The 21202-nt window shown below is 39.2% G+C and overlaps 2 protein-coding genes across 11 annotated transcripts; one reads left to right on the top strand and one right to left on the bottom strand.

The window, feature by feature from the left end:
- Positions 1–5661: 5661 nt before the first annotated feature.
- LOC118471327 (protein ELYS-like) lies at positions 5662–15052 on the bottom strand. 10 transcript variants are annotated; one of them, XM_055005999.1, is made up of 19 exons: positions 14920–15052; positions 14543–14677; positions 14369–14458; positions 13914–14057; positions 13679–13837; positions 13503–13584; positions 13204–13387; positions 12956–13099; positions 12479–12669; positions 12241–12376; positions 12096–12150; positions 11885–12014; positions 11624–11795; positions 11191–11524; positions 10989–11114; positions 9581–9681; positions 8710–8851; positions 7631–7731; positions 5662–6066 (listed from the first exon to the last, which is right to left on the bottom strand). In XM_055005999.1, exons 2-16 carry the CDS (start codon positions 14631–14633, stop codon positions 9671–9673), a joined length of 2049 nt encoding a protein of 682 aa, XP_054861974.1. In that variant the 5' UTR covers positions 14634–14677; positions 14920–15052; the 3' UTR covers positions 5662–6066; positions 7631–7731; positions 8710–8851; positions 9581–9670. The 10 variants fall into 10 exon arrangements, with proteins under 10 accessions (XP_054861974.1, XP_054861976.1, XP_054861972.1 ...); XM_055006001.1 differs by lacking the exon at positions 8710–8851 and having other exon boundaries at positions 5662–5879; positions 5943–6066; XM_055005997.1 differs by having other exon boundaries at positions 5662–7731.
- A 1025-nt stretch (positions 15053–16077) lies between these two features.
- prph2la (peripherin 2-like a) lies at positions 16078–21083 on the top strand. The gene is made up of 4 exons (XM_023285994.3): positions 16078–16242; positions 16541–17362; positions 19163–19409; positions 20021–21083. Exons 2-4 carry the CDS (start codon positions 16782–16784, stop codon positions 20291–20293), a joined length of 1101 nt encoding a protein of 366 aa, XP_023141762.1. The 5' UTR covers positions 16078–16242; positions 16541–16781; the 3' UTR covers positions 20294–21083.
- Positions 21084–21202: the final 119 nt, after the last annotated feature.

The following is a 21202-nucleotide window of genomic DNA, read 5'->3' as shown; positions in this document are numbered from 1 at the left end:
TGCTGAAGCTCAGAAAGTCTGAGATGTTTGTTCAAAATAAGCTCATTCTCAAGTCTTATCTGAACTGTCCTCTTTTGTTTGAACTTTCCCTAAACTTAGGAGTTAATGACAGAGCAGCACATCCAGACTCAGTCTCATTTATGTAGAGATTAAACTTCAGTGTCATTCATTGATGTTAAAGTGCAGTTTTTCAAATGTTTGTTGCACATGCTCCCGACCAAACCAGTCCAGGTGGAAGACGATGTGAAGAGAAAGCTCCAGAGGATGAATATCACACATTTACATTGGAAATAAATGTCCTTTAATTAGACATTGTCATGCAAAAGTTGGATTTCCCTTTAATGATGTTCAAATCTTTGTTGAGTGTTTTGTTGATGTTGGTTTCTAAATGTTTTCTGACACTCTGCCCCAAAGATTAAAACCTTCTACGGCTCACAAGCTGCAACAATTCACACATTATCAACTATCTTTCTGACAAAACTAAGATAAAAAGTGAAAAACTGCCTGATTCCTGCATCATGAATGTAAATCTTTTTGGTTTTTATGACAGTAAACTGAATATATTTGGGTTTGACATTTTATAAACCAACACAAGAAATGAATTACTGGAGAAAACAATCAACAGATTAATGGACAAAGAAAACGTGTTTTCCAGCATATATGGCTGAAGTACTCCAACATTACAAGATACATACAATTTTAATTCAATTTTATTTATATAACGCCAATTACAGGTCAAATTGTCTCAAGACACTGTATTTTTATATTTTTTGTCATATTTAAAATATGACAAAGTAAGAAATTTAAAGCTCTTGACTAATCCAATTTATTATTTGGTTTTTAAGAGACTAATCGACAAAATAACTTTCTCCACTAAAACTAATAAACATGAGGTCAAATAGAAGGAACAGTTTTAAATACTGCAGTCCCACGACGACAAGAATAAAGTTTCTCAACAAACTAAATCTGCTGGTGGATTCCATTAAAGTCCTAATAAATGATAATAAAGTGTGAGGTTTGTGGTGCTAAAAATCTCAAAGTAAAGATATCAAGTTGAACATCTGGATGGAAGTTGATAAAAGTTGACCTCCCTTCATTTCTCTGGAGCCGACTCCATGGATTTTATGGATGGTGGTTAAAGACCTGCTCTTCTAGTCGTCGTCCTTCTAGTCGCTGTAAAAAGTCAGTCCATCCTGGCGGACTTCAACATCTCTTCATGACAACTTGTTCTACCTCGGACCTCATGGAAACTCCAGAAACTCGGGAAAACCTGTGGAGACTCGAAGAACTCGTGGAGACTCGAAGAACTCGTCGGGCGGGGGAAGGTGTGGTGGGTGGTGGGGGGAGGTGGGGGAGTAGAGGGGGGAGGCCGCCACCCACATCCCCGCCTACTCTCCGCCCTGACTCCACCCTGACTCCGCCTTGGCTCCACCCATGTGGTCACTTCGGAAACTACGATGCCAAAGGGACGACGAATTTATTTCTTTTTATCTGATCTGTAGCTCAGTGAGTTAAGGATTTACCTATGGAGCTGCAGGTCGCCGGTTCAAGACCAGACACTTCTTAAATTTTCTCAAAATCCTGACAAAGACAAACAAAGAAAAAGGCCGGTGGTGGGTCTTGAACCGGCGACCTTCCACTTGGTAGTCTATCCTCTTATCCCCCTGAGCTATTCGCTCAGATACTAATTTTTCTTTTTTTTGCGCATTTATCATCTATTTTTTGTCGTTTTCGAGTTTTTTTTTAACTCAAGTCTCGACTCGACCGTTTTTCTCAGGAGGTGGGACTTCAGCCTTTGTGCTGGAGGGTTGAACCCTCAGTTCCAAGACTTTCCAAAGCCTCCACACCTCCCGAGTCCTCAGGACCTGAGCTTTCACACAGTCTGAGGGCTGAAATTTTCTAAGTCCCACAGTAGTTCTCTGTGAGATTGAACTTTCAGACAGCCCAAGGACTGATATCTTCCAAGTTCCTGAGTAGTTCTCTGTTAGTTTGAACCTTCAGACAGTCTGAGGGCTGAAATTTTAAAAGTTTCTCAGTACTTCTCTGTTAGTTTGAACTTTCTGGTTAACAGAAGCCTTAAAACTTGTGACCATGAGTCTTGATTTCACATTTAGACCATCAATCTGAGTTCTTCTCAGACCTTCACCTGTGGGTTTTTGAGAAATCCTCAACAAACTTTGATTCTCTTCACTGAACAGTAAAGTTTGTGGAGATCAGAAGGTAACATTAGTTTGATAAATGCCTTCAACTACTAGTAGACTTTATCTGGAAAGCAGTTTTCTGAAATGAGTTCTTAGTAAATCTGTCCACAATCAAACCAAGAACATAGAAAGAGGAAATGTTTGAAGAAACAACTTGATGTTTTCGTTTCAGACTAGAAAACGCTTTAAACCTTCATCTGTTTTTGCTCTTTTTGATCGTTTTATTGTCTCTTCTGTTTAATTTGATCTAAAGTCTACCTGGTGTCTTTTCAGATGTTTTGTCTTTAGTTTGATTCTTCTTAAACGTTTAGTTTTGCTCTTTTCTCACCTTTGATTCTTTCCTAATGTCTGATTTGATTTCCAAATGTTTTGTCTTTTTAAAGTTATTGTTTTTTCAAATGTTTTATCGGCTTGTTTGATTTTTTTTTCTTTCCCAATATTTAATGTTTCGATTAAATCTTTGTTTTTCCTTTTAAATGTTTTACCACCTTTTAATGTTTCATTTTCTTTTTAAATGCTTCATTGTATTTTCTGTTTAATTTCTATTTAAAGTTTTATTGTCTTTAAGATGTAATTTTCTAATTAAACATTTAATTTTTTAATTCAATGTTTCAAGGTTTAATAATCTAATTAAATGTTTAGTATTTTTTAAATGTTTAATATTCTTCTTGTTTAATTGTATTTTTTAAATGTTTAATTATCGAAAATATTGTATCTGTAATTTTTAATATTTGTATTTTAAAAATTTTGTTTAACTTCATTGCATGTATTGTATCTTGTTTAATTATCTAATTCAATATTTTGTCTGTTTAATATGGTTAAACATTAAATACAATTAAATTATATTAAACAGACAAAATATTGAATTAGATAATTAAACAAGATACATGTAATTATGAAATTGAACAAAATTTTTAAAATACAAATAGTAAAAATTACAGATACAATATTTTCAATAATTCAACATTTAAAAAATACTTTTTAATAATAAAACTTTATAAAAGTTTTATTGTATTAAATTTCTTTTTCCTTTGATTTAATTGCTTTTTTAATGTAGTTTATTTCTTTAATCTTCTTTTTCTGTCAAGATTTTAACCCCAACCTTAAAAATGAAATTAACCCTTAAATCACAATAAAAATACTTCTGTTGTCACAATCATGAGTTAGTCAATTATTCAGTTTATCAATTCAACTTTATTTGTTTAGCATCTTTTACACAGATGACAAAACTAAATAAGCAAAGAGAAAAAACTATGCTAAAACTATGATTAAAACTCAAAACATTAAAAAAAAAAAAAGATTTAACATGGTGATAAAATATGTTGTGTCCAGGGGATGGAGGGAGTTTATTGAAGTCTTCTCGGGCTCACGTGGTAAATCATTTAAAATATAAATTTGATATTCAGTCTAAGGAAACTGCAGAGCGACAGAAGAACCAACAATATCTCCTGTTTTCTCCTTTAATGAGTCGACTCTTCTTGTGCTTTCAGACCAGAGAACTACAGACTCTTCACAACCTGCTCAAACTCTTGGTACAGGACCTCACCACATGGGTCAAGAAGGTTTCTGTCTCATTTCTACTCTGAAGCTCACCTTCTCCTGCTCAACCTGCTGACAAATGTTTCTGCTGCTCTAAAGTCTGGTCTCCAGAACTTCCTAAAAACTCTCAAAGTCTCTTCTGCTGCAGGTTGCTTTGTAGAACTGTTGCAGAAAACCTCACTAAACCACATGGAGGGGCCTCAAGATAGTCGTCCAAATGAAACCATACAAAAACCAAACTAGCACAACCCAAACGCTAAAGTCTCCTGCAGCCTACCAGAGAACCTCTGAGAACAGAGAATCAGGACAGGAACTCTTACCTTCTGGACAACCAGCGTTGGTTCTCAAACAAGAATACAGAATGTGTCTGACCAAAAACCTCTAAAGACTCACTACAGCCAAGATAAAGACACAACTCAGCTGCACCAAATCCACTAATCACTGCACACATTAGCACCATGTGCTAACTGTGGCTAAAGAACACATTTACCAAGACAACTATCCAGTACAAAGCCCTAAAACACACCAAGAAACACATTAAAGATGATTTTACTGCTGGAAGCTGCAAGCCAACGCCTAAAGAACAGACTAAAGCAACGGAGCCAAACCCAGTTCAGTGGTGAACAGAAGCAGAGGAAATGTTTGACTGCAGCTAAATAAAGCAGGAAGACACTGAGCTGCTCAGGTGTTTCTGATAACACCAAGCAGCCACCTGGACAGCCAATAGGAACACAGCTTACTGGAAGTCCAGAGGGCTGGCTGAGTGAAGGAAATTTAGTTTAAAGTTGAGGCAGAAAGTTAACAAAGAAAGTTGAAAACCACCTTCTGATACCTGAAATCTCTGAGTTTTCACACAAAGAACACCTGAACATGTCAAACTGGCTTCATAGTAGAACCATCATTGTAAAAACGTCATAGTATGGTGTGTTGCTCAAAAAACATTAGGACCCGGCTGTCTAGGGTCGCCGAGGAACACAAAAACAGGAAAAATGCTGGTTTCCAGGGGGTCAGGCGGCTATTTATTTGAAAGAGTAAGTTTACAACAACACAACATGTGAGCAGAAAAATCACAGTCTGTCTTTAGTTCAGCTGAAAATATTAGTTTTTGTCTTTTTTATTGACCAAACTTTTCAGGAAGAATAATTAAAGCTCTCATGTAGAAGTCCAACTTAGACCTAAAAGGTTGATCTGATGGTATATTCTACCCAACATTCTGGAACATTTACCTAAAAGGTTGGTTTAATGGTATATTCCCAGAAGAACCCTTGAACATCAGGCTTATTGGTATATTCCACCCAAAATACTTGTACATATACCAAGAAGTCAGTGTAAAGGAAATGTAGACCTAAAAGGATTGTTTAAAGGAATATTTAAATGATTATTTTCATTATTTAATAATCTGTTGTCAGTCGGAACCCTGGCAAACTTATTTTCATCAGTTTTTTTTAGTGAAAGTCACAAATAAAGGAGCTCTTTGTTTTTACCAGCGTTACTGAGTCCAAAGCTGCTGTTTCAACACAGACACGTTCACATGCATCCACAAACCTCTCAGCAATCAAACATCCACAGTCAGGAGGCCGGCTGGACCGAGTCTCGGCGGCGTCCTCAGACCCACGAGTCGGGGAGTCGATGAACTTGTTGGTCCAGTTTGAAGGCCTCTGTGTGGTCCAGTAGAAGTCCACGTAGTCTGTGTTGGCTTTGAACCGCAGCGACTGGCCACCATCAGGTGGACCGGCTCGTCCTCGTAGGGCTCCTCCTGTAGCCTTGAGGGAACCACAGGAACATTCAGTAGCTGTTGGAGTTCTTCCTGTCAGGCTCGTGGTAGAACGGCTCTGAAGAATCTTGTACTTGTCTTATTTGGAACAATCTAACAGCCTAAACTGTTAACAGCGATGTAAAGAAGCAAACACACAGACATAGATTAGGACTCAAACTAGATTTATTTCAGAAAACAAATCAGCTTAGAGGCATTTGTTCACACATGTGGCTGAATAGGAGGCCGTCCAATCAGATTCGAGGTCTTCACTCTGTAGGCTGGTTGTTCGGTGAGACTCTTGGACCTCCATCAGCTGACGTGGATGTTTGATGGTCTTTTTCTCTAGTGCCAGATGATTCATCCATGAATTCAGCAGCTACAGACTGAAATGAAGCTCATGCTGCCGTTATTGAATTCCTGTTCCAGATCAAATGTTCAGAGCTCACCTTGAATGCAGCTGTCTGCTGTCTGATAGTTTTTCTCATTGTAGTCTTCAATAAAGTCTTTTTCCTCATGTCAGGACGTGGTGAGACTCTTTCTCAGTCGCTGCAGACGTCCCTCATTGTGCATCTCCAGAGAAGAAACAGAAAAACTGATCACTGCTTCAGCATCAAACGCTCTCCAGCATTGAGAGTGTTTCAGGAATTCAGTCATTGTGTTGTGAACTTTGAAGGAGCAGAAACTTTACAGCTGCCAAAGATATGAGCTCCAATTCTGGATGTTTTAGGAAATGAAGTTCATCAAATGAACAGTTGATTTTTGCTGATAACTCTCATTAAATTACTGAAGAAATCCAACATAAAAACCTGTAAACTCTCAGGCAGCTTTTGTTAAAGTTTGTCTATAATTCTATCATCATGTTCTGGAACCAGGACTCTGCAGAAGTTCCTTCAGTCAGATACTTGTGTGTTTCTATTTAAGGCCTCAGGTTTGAACGTACAGCAGAGGATTAGAAAGGAGGGATTTTAATATTTAAATCAGTCCAGTAAATGTTTGGCGTGAAAATTATTAAAATTTAGATAGATTTGTGTCAAATAATATTGTAGAGTCTCACTTAAATACATCCAAATGAGTTCAGTGTATTTATATTTTATAGAATATTTGATTTCTTAATCTCAATACTGTAGGGTCTGACCCTAAATATTATAATAATGATGTCAATTTAAATAATATTTTAGTGCAGAGTCATAAACTTTAATCAGCTAAACTTGCATAATAAATATCACTTTACAATCTTAACCTGAACATTCATATTATTGAGGTAAATTTACATAAATCATGATATTCCAGAGTATTAACTGGAATATTTCTAGCATTAATCTTTTTGTATTGTGCTGATAAACAACAATAACCCGACTTTCAGATAATATTTGTTGTCTGTGATTGTGAGACTAAATTCCTCCACATTCTGGAACTGGACTGCATTTCCCAAAATGGAAACATGGACAGAATTTAACACTCATGTATCCATGGCAACGTAAAAGTTTCTGCTTCTTACCAAACTTCACAACACAAGATTTTAATATAAAACTTCAGGGATGACTGCTGATCATCAGTATTCTGATCAATACTTCATGATCAATATCAGGACAGATGTTACAACTCCAGCTGTTACATTAGACTGCAGTTATTCACAGAGAAATTAAAACATCACATTCCTCATAAAAACTAGATGGGACTTTTATTAAATAAAGTGTTGGTGAATAAACAGTGTAAAAAGTGCAAAGCAGCTCCATTAAATCAGGAGATGTGAGACTTCCACAGCATGGATCACCATCTGCTGTGTTGATTCATAGCTGAATGTCAGAATGAACTGAGATAGAAAAGCTGCTTTGAGCTGCAACATTACGGTCTGACAATCCAACACCATCACAGTTTTCATCTGGTTGTTTTGCTCCAACATGCTGTAAAGTTCAGTTTTTACCTGAATCAATACAGAGATTCTATTTCCAACCAAGACTGAAATAAAAATTAGAATGTTATGAGGTTATTAATGCAACTAAATCCTTTCAGATGGAAGGATTTACTTCTAAGTTCTAATTCAACTTTCAGTTGGAGCTCATTGCATTCACAAAGAAAAACAGTGATACCTTCATAGCAACATTTAATAAACCTAAAGCTTCCCTGTTGGAACCTTAAATCCAGTGAGACGACCATCTTCAGTCGAGGCCAGTCAGAGAACTTCAAGACCTTCCATCAGCAGGACCAGATGTGGCATCATCTCCCTCTAAACATCTGGATGACAGGAGAAAAGACAGAAATCAAACACAGATCACAGAAATACAATTTATTCACTTTCATCATTTTATAAAAGTAGCATGAACTTTATTAAAACTTGACAATATCAGTAATGAAAGTAAATGTTTTTATCTCATATTGAAGCTAAATTTAAAGTCAATTTTAATGACAGTTTATCCTGAGAGGAGTGAAAATGGAGCTTTTCTTTCCTTTTTAGAATATTCCCTCAAAATATTCCATTTATTATTGGCTTTAGAAGCATTTTTCTTTGTTTATTTTTAGATACCTCAGACTGATACACTTTGCTGGTTTGCAGATAATTTCATGTACAATGACAATAAAGATCTTCTATTATAACATATTTTGCTAAAACAAGAACTGCAAACCTTCTCAACCATCACTCAGGCTGCAAAATTCCAACTGTGACCAAGAATTATCTGATGTAGTTATTATTATAATCTTTACTGAACCAGCCCTGGAATTAATAAAAATCTGTATATGGATATGATTTTCTCTGATGGGACCACTATGGAAGCCGTAGTAATTATTAACTATCCTTTGAAGGGAAAGATTAGGTCTTCTTCAGGTGGATAAAAAAATGCTCTCCCTTTAAAAAAAAAAACAAAAAACTATACAATAAATTAAATCTCTTCTGCACTGCACACATACTACACTTTTGTATAACTCTGGATGTCAGAGTAAAGGCAGACAGATCCACCGATCAGCCACAACATTCTGACCACTGACAGCTGAAGAGAACAACATCCATCCTCTTGTTCTAATGCAACGTTCTGCTGTGAAACCTTGACATTCATGTGGATGTTTGACATGTACCACCACCTAAACACTGCAAGACAAACAACCCCCTAGTCTCCATGGCAACAGCAGTCCTTGATGCCAGCTGCCACCCTCAGCAGGAAGAACTAAAACTGCTCAGGAGTGGTCCGAGGAACACGACAGAGCTAAGCTGTTCACCTGGGTTCCACACTCCCCACATCCAGATCTGATGGAGCATCTGTGGGATGGTCCAGGATCAGCCTGGTCTAGGTCGAACCCACCCTGCAACCCACAGGATCCACAGAATCCACAGGACATCCCCAGAGGTTCTGATGAACCACTGGGTCAGAGGAGTTTTAGCAGCATAAAGGGACCAACACAGTATTAGTCAGGTGGTCAGAATGTTATACTGTTATATTGTCATGCTGATTATATGATCAGTAAATGTTACCATCAATTATAACGTCCACATTGATCAAGAAAAAAAAACAAACTATCAGTTCATTCAGAAACTGTGGGGTTAAACCTAAAAACACAGACCTCAACAGCAGTTTGTTTCAAAGCAGAACACCAGCCGGTTTTCACTAAAGAAGCTTTCAACGCAACAATTAAATGACAGTTTTGTTCTCATTAAGTTCAGAGTCAGCCAAAATAATGTACACACATCAGGAAAAGAAAAAATTTAATAAATATTTCATTTGTATAAGTACTTCTATACATATAGATACCTCTTTCAAAGTTTGATCAAATCACGATAATTCTGTGTCCTGTTGTACGATGTTTTCCCAACAGATGGCGCTACCCTCATGAATGGAGCATCAACAAGTGATGTCTACAACACAACAGAAATGTCTGGAAGCCAGTGGCCACCACTTTGAGCACCTCTTGTAATTGTAGAGGCCAAAGATAACTTTTATTAATCTCGTGATGTCTGAATAAATTTGGTATTGAAATATTTATGCAAGTTTTTCTTTTCCTGATGTGTGTAAACATTATTTTGGCTGACTCTGTATAATGGGTTTCTGACAGGTCACCAGGCAACATCTTTTTATAATAATGACAAACATACCTGCATTCTACAGGAGTGATTTTCTTCATGTGCAGGTAAAGATGTGTGAGGAGCTTAGAGATGACAGGAGCAGGAGTCATCCTCACTAATTCAGCTTCCACCTAGAAACAGAAAGACCACAAACAAACACACTGATATACTCTCAAACGTTCAACCTCACAGCCTCAAAATATCTGTTTAGGAAGTGTTGTGTTTCTAAATTCTGCTGAAAGCATTGACAGACATTCTCTTACAAGGTTGTGCAAAAAGCAGCCTGTCCTCTGAGCTACTGAGAAATTTTCCTGAACAAAGTTTCTACGTGTAAATCAGCTCAACTAAAACTAAAGCCTCAGTCAGAGCTAACAGGTATCGCAAATTATAAAGAACTTTCTTTGTTAACTCAGACTTTCTGCTTCAACCTCACATAAAAAGGGGAGTTTAACTCATCAGGTGACTGAAAATGAACGGCTTGTGCAGTTCTAGATCCAAAAGTAGGATGTTTCAACTCATGTTTTAATACAAATACATGCAATAATAAATAAATACAATGGCTGGTTGTTAGTTTATTCACTATTAATGTCATTTCATATACTGGATTGAACTTGAGCAGTGGAAGAGAGAAGGAATTTAATGAAATTATGGCGATTCAGAGAGGTAATGTTGCGCAATGTTAAGGGTGGTTTAATATAAACCAGCTGAATGTTAAACTTCAGTGCAGCTCAATGGGTTTCAGTTAACCTTAAAGTAAAATAACTTTTTTAAAAGCTTAAAATACACAGCAGAGAAATACAGGTTGAGAAGGTCATTCTAATAATGAGGACAGCTGCAGCAGCAACTAACACAGGTGTTCAGCGGTAAGTTAGCCACCTGTGTTGATTAGCCCGCTAGCTAACTTAGCCGCTTAGCTAGCTAACGCGTCCGGACCAACTGCTCAAACACGACAAAACACAACTCTTCACAAGTCGCTGACTTAACGTACAAAAAAATAACGCTACAGGTTAGAAGTATTTATCTTCTTACCGTGTTTTACTCCAAAAACAAGGTCAACAGCAGCCAGAGATGCTACCAGACGTGCCGACCATAGATATACATAGACTCCATACGCTAGCGCGCTGTCTTCTATATTATCTATGGTCTGACCAATCGCTGCTCTCTGGTTCCGCCCTCTGAGAATCTTGTTGTCGTTTGGCTCCACACTTACTGATGACCACTTCCGGTCTCAGAAAATGAAAAAACGGACCTTTTTCGTTTCTGTCTCTTACTGATTTTACTTTCTTGTTATTCTAAATATAAAACGAAAATCAAAGCATTTAAAAAAAAATCGCTATCCTTTTTGATCATGAAAAGGAAAAACACCTTGTATTTCAATTTGAATTTTTGTATTTTAAAACGAAAATCAAATAACCACTCGTTTTTTGTTTTTCAATACCCGTTTCAGAACTGAAAATCCAATTACCAGATCCGCACACGGACCCAGACGGATGGTTTTCATCCATGGAAGGTTCATCAGCTGTGAAAATATCCTCTTCTATCCTTTTCTCGTCTTCTTCACCTCCTTGTAAAATGTGGAAAGATTAAATTATCATTTGACAATCTCCTGAAGTGTACATAAAATGCAGCACAAAGCGTACCCTCTGGGGAAAGTGTCAGTTCCACCGAATTGTCTTTGTTCAAGCTGCTGATGGAGGTAGGGTCTGTGGCGCCATCTGGTGTCAGCAGCAGCTCTCGGCTATCTGGCAGGGCGTCGTTTGATGAAGGGGTTCTGCTCTCTTCTTCTTCATCATCTTCATCTTCACTGCTTTGGTTCTCTCCGTCAGTGAGCAGAGAAGAAATCCTCTGCAGAGTCAAAGTCCTCTTGTACACATAAGGACGATCCTGTTTCATCAGAGGCAAAGATGAAGCTGAGGTGAAGGATGAGGCAGACACAGAGCTCAGATCCTCAAAAGATGAAACACATTCTTGATGCTGCAACAAGAACACAAAGGCCAGGGGCTGTTATTTCTCACAATCACATATCTACAGTATACTGTTGTCATTATTAAATGGGTCAGTGAAAATACATACATTATAAATAACAGGCTGTTCTTCTGGGTCGTCTATATGCGACGTTTGCTCCGTTTCCGCTGCCACGTTCACTGGGGAAGGGCTGGGCGTGAGATGACACAGAGCCTGGGTTGACAGAAATATTTCTTTGCTGTTTGATTTCCTCTCTGTGTGCTCTGGCCATACCACTTCACTGGAAGAAAAGATCACAGCTCTGAAGTCTCTGGGGCATGACATATGTTTCAACATAGTTCAGCCACTCCATTTATGACAGCACAGTACCTTATCTTGGGATGTGGTTTTCTCACTTCCATGGCAGCCTTTCTGACCAGAGTGAGCAGCTCCTCCGAGGACACTCTTTTCACTTTCTGAGCCTGATAGAGCTTCGCAGAAAGCGGACACATTGGCCTGTCTGCAAAATGAAATGCAATCTCATAGTTACAAACAATTCACTTTCTTGTGTTCTCATGCTGTGTAATCATGTCTGTCTTACCTTTCTTCATCATTTGCAACCTTGTGGTGTCTACTCCACTGTCGTCTTCTTCACCCTGATGAAGATATTTGACAGGAAGGGTATTTCTAATATACACCTTTGGTATACACAGTATGTGTTGCTGTGTTGCAAGTGAATCACCCACTTTGTATCTTGCTGGAATGTACTTTAAAGCCTCTGCACACAGACTGAGTCCATTACAGGTCTGGAGGAAATGCATGACCATGTCTTCACTTTCTGAGTGGCCTCTTTTCAACACATCCCAGGCATCAGACACACTACTGGAGGTTGGATGCACACAATAAGCCCATAAATCAGTCACAATAATGACAGTTTGAAATGTTGTTTAATACATTATCAAAATACAGGATAAAAGAATGTACCTGCCCTGAAGGAGAACATCTGCACAGAGTTTTGCATCCTCAGCGGTCTCTACGGCAGGTCTGGTCCACTGCAGGTACTGTAGCGCCACCTGAGGCTGCTTCCTGGTCAGGAGACAATGAATGATGCATCGATGCTGCCAGGATAACCAGGGGGCAGCAGCCCTGGGGCTCAGTAACAGCTCCATGGAGGCCTGGGTGCAACAGAACGTAGAGAGCTTTGGTCAGTAAATGGTAAATTTCTATTTTCTATGAAATATAAGAAGAGAAAAGTATTGTAGTTCCTTCCATCACTAATCAGTGGCTCAGTGTAACGTTTTTACATTAATCACATGCGCTACTTAAGTGGCCCATTAGTGTCACCCGCAGACTGTTACTGCTTCTGGAACAAGGACACTAAAGTAATCAATAGGATGGTTAACTGGCCGTCACAGCCCACTTCCACAGTGAGCTGGCTCATGTTTTTTCTTTGTTACGTACCTTTACGTGTCCACGATCAAACATCCAGAAGGCTCGAATTTGTTGGGAAAAACTTGGAGGGATTGTGAAGGCGTGGCAGAAAGACTGGAGAAGGTCATCTTTGCACTGCAGGAAATTCTCCACATCCAGGATAAAGTACATGAGCTGAGACATGTATGTTAAGAAATATACAACCTGACTCGAATGTAAATATAGAAGCAAGGACTGTTTTTCAGAACGCGTCGTTGATGCTGCGTTGGGATGGATACTATGGCCTGGACTGACATGTTGTCAATACGAGGCACCAGCACCAGCTTCAGCAGGGCCTGCAGATTAGGGGGAGGGTAGCACTGATCCGTGCCGTCTTCAGACGTCCAGATGCAGCCGTGTTGTCTGTCCAGCTCGCTCACCATGCCCTGTATCAAAGAACTAAATCTTCCCATTTTCTCCCTCCTATCAGCAAATAAAAAATCAGGTAGGAAACAGATAAAGAATGATCAAAGAGAAGGGGAAAATGTCAGAATGGCTCTAAATTCCTCAGCATCAAACGAGATCATTTCAGAGTTACCCAGGTGTTTCGAGACAAGCCTTCTGATGGCTGTGCTCCATCTCCTTCCACATCTGAGCAATACGCTTCACTTCCTGGGCCTCTGACATCCACAGCAGAGAACAGAACACCTTTTAGAGATACGATAACGGCTCTTCATGTCTATATTTATTGCTGTGTGATGATGTCATCTGTACCAGGGAACTTGGACAGGAGCCCCGTGATGCCCCACCACTGGACCAGGCGTCCCAGCCAGATGTGCTGCTTCAGAGCTCTGTGTTCTCGGTTCCAGCAGCCACGTCTGATGTCCGAGGAGCCGCATGTGTCTCTGCAGATCATACATGGGACCCTGACACCTACACATAGAAGGCATAAAGAATTAAGAGGTGTCTAAGATTAGGATGTCAATCACACCGAATGCTGGATGTGTACCATGCCAGAGGTGGGCTGAGCAGAGCCGCCTTCTTCCCCACTGGGCTAACGTGAGCAGGTTCCTCAGCCTCTGGAGCAACATGTGCACTCTAGTGAAGGAGCTCCGGTCGAGGAACATCCACAGACCCTGACAGCGACTAAAGCCTGAGGAAATGAATAGAAGACAGGTAGGTACAAATGTTCAAAGTATGCACTAGAGCTGATAGAGCTGCACTGGTTTTACTCAGCCTGTTCAGAAAATAACCCTGATGATGTCAGCAAGGTTATGTCAGATTAGCTATGACTATACAGATTTTGAATGTAAAATCTAATTAATTAGAGGTTGAAGGAAGCATAAAGCAGGAAATGCTGACCATTCCTTTTGGTAATATATCGCTACAAGTCCATCAGCTTTACAGAAGCACAGAACTAAACCCATGTAATGCCGCTTTAGAATAAAAGTGACATATACTCACACAAGGTTAATATCTCCTTTTTTGCAAACTCTGACGTCCTCTGTACCCAGCAGCTGAAGGTCTGTAGAATTTCCTCCACATCAGCATCACCTTGTTGGAGATTGAATCAAGCAACAAATACTTTACAGAAGGTGTCTTTGCAGAGTCATTGGTATAAAAATGCTCTTTGTGTACCTTCAGCTGTGAGCTTTGCTAGCCAGCGGATGATGGCTCCGATGTTGTTGCTGGCCAAAGCCTCAGACCACTGACTCTCTGTATCCAGCATGTTGTCTGAGCCTTGAGCGTCAGATCATGGGGGTCAACTGTCTACTGGCACACATAGGTCATTAGAACAAAAGAAAATGAGTGGGTATTAATGAAAACATCGATGATTTACTTTAAATACTCTACTTCGACAGGTGTTTCAAGCAGAGTGCATGTAGTGAACTTAAGGCATCTTAATAACGTGCACTCTTAGACATGTTTCTATAATTAGATCACTGGACTGTCCAAGAGTGAACACGATGATTTAAATAATTATTTCAAAGACAAATCAGGTGGTTAGTACTTACTCAGTGCAGTGACTTTGGTTAGTTGTCCAGTTAAACGTGGCTGTTGGTGTGTTGCAGTGTTGAGCGCAGTGAGCTCTGTCTGCCTTGTGGATTTGCAGACTGGCCCCGTGGCTACAGTAACATTCTCTTCTTACACAAGCTACTTTCGTACATGTTAATCCACTAATCTCACTCTCAGTTAACGTTTCATTGGCTGATTTGCAAGCGTGGCTGTGAGTGCATATTTACGTTTGTGTGTGTGTGTGTGTGTGTGAGCTGAAAGTTGCAAACAGAGTAGGTAGGACCAGCAGAGGTGAGGGGAGAGCAGGGGGTTAAAATGTACTTCTTAAATGGTGGAGCATTTGGCACTTTTAGCCAGTGATGTACAAACAAGCTTTTATCACCATTTGGCAGAAGGCAAAGCACCTGCTACACCATCACTCCTTGGGTTGTACAACCAACAAATGCTCAGTTATTCAAATTCATCAGCAACTGTTTTCGTGGTTGCATAATTGTTTTTGGTTTTTGCTTAACAAAATGCCAAACATTTTCTGTTTTTTGATTTTCAAAACTGAGGATTTGATGCATTTATTTGCCATAAATGACAGTAAACTGTATGTATTGTATTTCAGATTGTAGGTCCATCAGAAGACATTTTATAGACCAAAAAAATCAAGAAAACCATTGTCAGATTCTAAAATAACCATCACTTGCAGCCCCATTGGACAGTTTCCACCAGTAGAGAGCAACGCAGCAGCACCTTTTTTTCCCTGTCCTTGTGTATTTACACTTAATTTGCCCTTTCTGACCTATTTACACCTTAAGCTTATGTGTGTGTGCTCTTACTGAAAATCACCAAGGGCAAACTATGTTTGAGTATTGTCACATTATTGTTGTCTGTACATAATGTATTTTTATTTGGCATTACAAGCTAATTTAATTAACATGATGACGCTGCAAATAACAGAGATTTAGTATAACTGCAGGCTTTTTGAACACTTTAACCTTTGACACATATGAAAGTACACACAAACTCACAGACACAAAGGGCAACAGCCAATACTTTCACAGTGCCGGGACAGTCAGATTTGCGTAGGTGGCAGAAGGTGGGCCAAATCCCTTGTGGGGCCCAGGGATGATTAATGATTAAAGGGGATTAGGAGGAGGGTCAGGACTTGGTTACTAGTCTCACTCTGATGCTACTGTGGCTGCCTTCATGCTATCCGTGTCACTACAACCATTCGCGTCTCTCAGGAATAAATCTGAGGATGTCAGCAGGAAAACAAAGTAAAAATGAGTGGAGAGCGATGCCAGATGTTCAAGATTAGAGCCGAGCGCACAAAGGTGAGTACAGTGGACTGCCTTGGGTTTCTATTTTCATTTTACTAGCTATTTCTTACATTTTATATCTGGATAATTTATTCTTTTTTTGTAAATCAAGCATAACTGGATTAAAAAGGAAGCTGGAACCTTTTCTATACAAAGCTATATGTTGCTGATTTTCAATATTTTACCTGACATGTAGATCCTGCAGATTCTATTTGCATACAACTGATTGAATATCAGTGCATTTTGTCTTTGACGTGTTTTCCATTCACTGAAACTGTGGTGTTATGTGAGGATATTTTTGTCATACTCTCAGTGCTACAGTCTCAGAGAGCACCTGCAGTACAACCATAATGCAGCGTCCACATGATATTGATCAAGACCAGGCTAAGCTGCTTATGAAAGGAGCTTCAGAGAACAGTACAATCAGACCCCCTCCCCTCGGCCCCCCACACCTCTTGGAGGATAACTTGTTCCTCTCCCCTGCTCTACCTGTGTCCCACCCTTAATCCCACCTTGGACTTAAGAGAAAAAACAGCACAGAGGAGATAGAGACAATGGCAGTCTTAAGAGTCAAATTCACCAAAACCAAGAGGGACAAGCTGGCCCAGGTGCTGTGGATCCTCAACTGGATCTCAGTGGTTACAGGGGTCATCCTCTTCAGTCTGGGGCTCTTCCTCAAGGTGGAAATCAACAAGCGAGGGGAGCTGATGGCTGAGAGGGACATCCAGTACGTCCCCAACATGCTGATAGCTGTGGGTCTCATTGCTTGCGCCATCAACTTCCTGGGTGGGAAGATCTGCTACGACTGCGTAGACACCACCAAGTTCTTGCGCTGGAAGCTGATCATGCTGCCCTACATCATCTGCACCTTCTTCTTCACCTTCTGCGTGCTGGTGGGGGCTCTGATGTGCTACAGCATGCACGGGGAGCTGGAGGAGTCTCTGGATTTGGGGCTGACGGAGGCCATGAGGTTCTATAAGGACACAGACACACCAGGACGCTGCTTCCTGAAGCGCACTGTGGACTTGCTGCAGATACATTTCCAGTGCTGTGGAAACAACGGCTATAAAGACTGGTTTCAAATCCAGTGGATAAGCAACCGCTACCTGGATATGTCCCAAAAAGAGGTTTTGAAGTAAGTACAGACAGTAGAGTGTATTCACCTTTAGAATAGGAGGTGTGTGAAAATTACGGGATTTTTTTTTTGTTCACCATTGACAACAAATAGGATCAAATATGTCAAAATGTAAAGACATTTCGACATCGCCCGAATCTGTAGCTGCACTGCTTTATATAGGATTATGATGAATTACAGGTCATTAATCAGCTCAGCTCTCACTGCTCTAATCACATCGCTTCCACTTGCTGCTAGAAGCTCTTTTCGATTTTTAAAAAACTCTCATTTCTTCACTTTAATTCTTTAGACACTCCCTGTGGGATATTTGTAATGATCACAGCAACTGTGTCACTCTCCGTGAAATAAATCACATTGCTGTTTAATTTTCTGAACCCTGAGATGTAGTGAGGTGACAAAAAAGCAGGACCTGACCAGACTTTGCAAGGTGCAATCACAGCAAACCAAACACACATGTCAAAATAGCAAAGAAGCACACAAATGAAAAACAGTAATTTCAAATATTAAAACCTTATTTATACAAAATATTAACAATCTAGGTTGAAATTAAGAAAACTTAATTGTGCAAAACACTTTCAAAACCCCTTCTGGATGGTCACAGTTCCTGAGCAGGCACATTTTTTGGGTTAGAGTTCAAAGAAAAACATCACAAAGTTAGATTGTGAAAAACAGAAACCATGTGAACAGTAAATCAAACTGTACAACATTAAACATCAGGAAAAAAGTACTTGTTAAACAATATTTACCACAAGTTTTAAGTTGAAATGTTGACCAAAAATTCTTTAAACAATTCATAGCAAACATTCTCATAGAGACACGTTTAGTAACTAGTAAACATAGTGCAGCATTGTAACTGCTGGACATGAAACTAAACCTGATTAATGGTTTATTATATCAAATTAATGGGCGATGATATGTCATGCTCATAACTTGTTTCCACAGGCCTCAAATAGCTGTAAAATGTAATCTAATTCAAACCATAATGTCAGATAATTTTTGCAGTAAAAATATATTCAGACACTTAGAAAAATAAAACAAACTGAAAAAACATGGTAATTTGTGCCACCTTCTACAAAAAGACACTAAATAAAAAGCTAAAATATCTATATCATTGGAGAAATCAGTGACACATTTCACTTTATATTTTTTTGAGCTTGAGTAAAGAGGAAAGGAGAATAAATATTAGTGGATATAACATTTTTGTCACTAATATCCAGAAACATCCAGGCATATTCTGCATTTCTCCTCAAAGTTACATATTAGTCCCATAGATTTCTGATTTTCCAATTTCTGAAAAACACTGACAAGATTTTTGCCCTCTGTATGTAGGAAGGCTCACATTTAGAACCAACTGCACAGCCTGAAGCCACATTTGTGACTGAGTGTTTTTGTTTTTTTTGTTTTTTTTTACTGAATCTGGCAGGCTGAAAAGTAAATTTGAATCTAAGATCAGGCATCAAAAAGCACTCAGGCTCTGAACTAGACAGACATAAGGAGTTTAAGATGTTCTTGGCATATTTCTGGTAATTGACACTGAGGATAAAAGAGGGAAACAAGAGGAGAGGAAGGTTATGACAGACAGCACAGGTCGAAGGTGGAAATTGAACTGCCAGCATTGTGATTATGAAGCATCATGAGGCACAGCTTGGTTAAAGATATTAGTCATAATGTAATCATTTCTGTCCCAAATGATCTTAATGTGTCTCCCTAAATACAGAGGACTGCTGCTTTTATCTAGATCTAACGCGCTGAAACACCAATAAGACAAACTCTGAACATCTTCCATTTCCCACTTTGTAGCCGGTTAAGGAGTAACGTGGAGGGGAAGTACCTGATGGATGGAGTCCCCTTCAGCTGCTGCAACACGAACTCCCCCCGACCCTGCATCCAGCAGCAGATCACCAACAACTCTGCCCACTTCAACTACGAGCACCAGACCGAGGAGCTGAACCTGTGGATGAAAGGGTGTCGCCAGGCGCTGCTGGAGTATTACGTTCACATTATGCAGTCCATTGGCCTCGCAGTCCTCATAACCTGGTTGTTTGAGGTGAGGAATCACAGAAGGTCTTAACCCTCGTGCTGTCCTTAAAACGGGTCAAAATTGACCCGTTTTAAAGTTTGAAAATGTGGGGGAAAAAAATATTTTCACAGTGAAATTTCTGATGTCCACATTTTCAACATTTTTGGGCAATTTTTGAAAATTTTTTGGTGGAAAAAAAGAAATGTTAAAAATGTTTCTTAAGAACATTCACAAAAAAATCAAAATGTTCTTAAAGAAAATATTAGAAGTTTTACTGATATATATGTAATCGCTTTAGATATTTTTAGGGTTTTTTGGAAGATTTTTACAAATATTTGGAAAATGTTTAGAAGAATTTTCTTGCCACATTTGGTGGATTTTTTTTAAATAAAACTTTTAAAGGAAACTTTTAGGGAATTATTAGAATTTTCTTCCTGAAGGTTTTGCAAATTTCCAGAAATTTGGGGATTTTTTTTAAACAAGGAAACATTATTTGTTGGTGCTCGTAAATGAGGACAACAGGAGGGTTAAAAGTGGACTCTTCCATGGTCCTCTACTGCAAAATTACAGCATATCGTGATTTGCTGTCATGTTTTTGTGTGTTCCTCTCAGTAACATTTGTGTTTGTCTTGTTCCAGCTGTCAGTGTTGACAGGGGTTCGTTACCTCCAGACCTCCCTGGAAAATGTGCTGAGACAAGGAGACCCCAACTCTGAATCTGACGGCTGGCTGCTGGAAAACAGCTTCATGGAAACCGCTCGCACCAACCTGAACATCATCAAGAGCCTCGGCAAAAACAACCAGATAGACACATCCAACAATGGAGACCCCAACATTAACGTGCCCTCCACCTCCAAAGCACACTACGGGCCTGACAATGTTCCACCAAAGCAGATTACTGAAGACAGTTGAAAACAACACGGTGAAATGCATTTCTATTTGGACTTTAAAGCGTTGCTCACATTACATTTGTGTTTCTTTTCATCTGTATGACTTGATTTTCTGCAGATTATACCTTATTGACTTTATACAGCCACAAATGACTACAAATCTGTCCATAAATGTTCCATTTTCATAACACCATAACATATATCACCATAAATGTGTACATTTTTCTACACACCTGTACTGTAATCTGTTGTTTACAACTGATATCTTGTTGCCTGTGTATCACGTGGTTTTGCAACTAGTGCCCAAAATATCACCTGCCAGCTGCAACACTGGAATCAATATGAACTTGAAATACAAAGTATATTATTGATAGATGAACATAAGAGTAGCACTGTGAGTCAGAAGTTAAAGACCCATAATTATTTTTGCTTGATTTAGTTGGAACAGGATAGAAATGCCAGAGTTTAGAAGTTATAACAAGAATTTGCAGTTTAGAAGCTAAATAAGATATTTGGTTAGCAGGTTCTGGGTGTTTAGAACAATAGTAACATTTTTGGATCCTCTTTGTGCATTTTTTCCTGACTTGCCTGACTGCATTAGCAAACAAAGTTGTACCACAGTTAGTAAACAGTATCAGAACTACAGTAACTTTATACTTTCACATCATGGAAATCCGTACGTAATTGATAACAGGCTTTCTAGAACACAGAAGTCATCGCTAAAAACTGAATCTCATGTGCCTCAGCAATATCACCGCACATTGTGCTAGGATGAGCTACCAAAAGCTTGACAATAAAACTTTTTAAACCTCTTCTCTGTCACTGTTTTATGACAATTTCAGCCCTGGTCACTGCAAACTAGCCTGTCTTGTCTGACTTTGTTGAAATGATAGATTTGACTGGTTGCAGGATCTTATCTGTTGAGCTTCTT

This window comes from Amphiprion ocellaris, chromosome 20, assembly GCF_022539595.1.
Source record: "Amphiprion ocellaris isolate individual 3 ecotype Okinawa chromosome 20, ASM2253959v1, whole genome shotgun sequence".
NCBI lineage: Eukaryota > Metazoa > Chordata > Actinopteri > Pomacentridae > Amphiprion > Amphiprion ocellaris.
This window is presented reverse-complemented; position numbering and strand designations above follow the sequence as displayed.

Excerpts from the sequence above, each read along its gene's own strand:
- LOC118471327 (XM_055005997.1), bottom strand. The coding sequence starts at position 14,633 with ATGCTGGATACAGAGAGTCAGTGGTCTGAGGCTTTGGCCAGCAACAAC. Across the intron at positions 13,388-13,502 it reads GCTTGTCTCGAAACACCTGG|GAGGGAGAAAATGGGAAGAT; the intron begins GTAACTCTGAAA and ends ATTTGCTGATAG. Across the intron at positions 13,100-13,203 it reads ACATGTCAGTCCAGGCCATA|CTCATGTACTTTATCCTGGA; the intron begins GTATCCATCCCA and ends TACATGTCTCAG.
- prph2la (XM_023285994.3), top strand. The coding sequence starts at position 16,782 with ATGGCAGTCTTAAGAGTCAAATTCACCAAAACCAAGAGGGACAAGCTG. Across the intron at positions 17,363-19,162 it reads TCCCAAAAAGAGGTTTTGAA|CCGGTTAAGGAGTAACGTGG; the intron begins GTAAGTACAGAC and ends CCCACTTTGTAG. Across the intron at positions 19,410-20,020 it reads TCATAACCTGGTTGTTTGAG|CTGTCAGTGTTGACAGGGGT; the intron begins GTGAGGAATCAC and ends GTCTTGTTCCAG.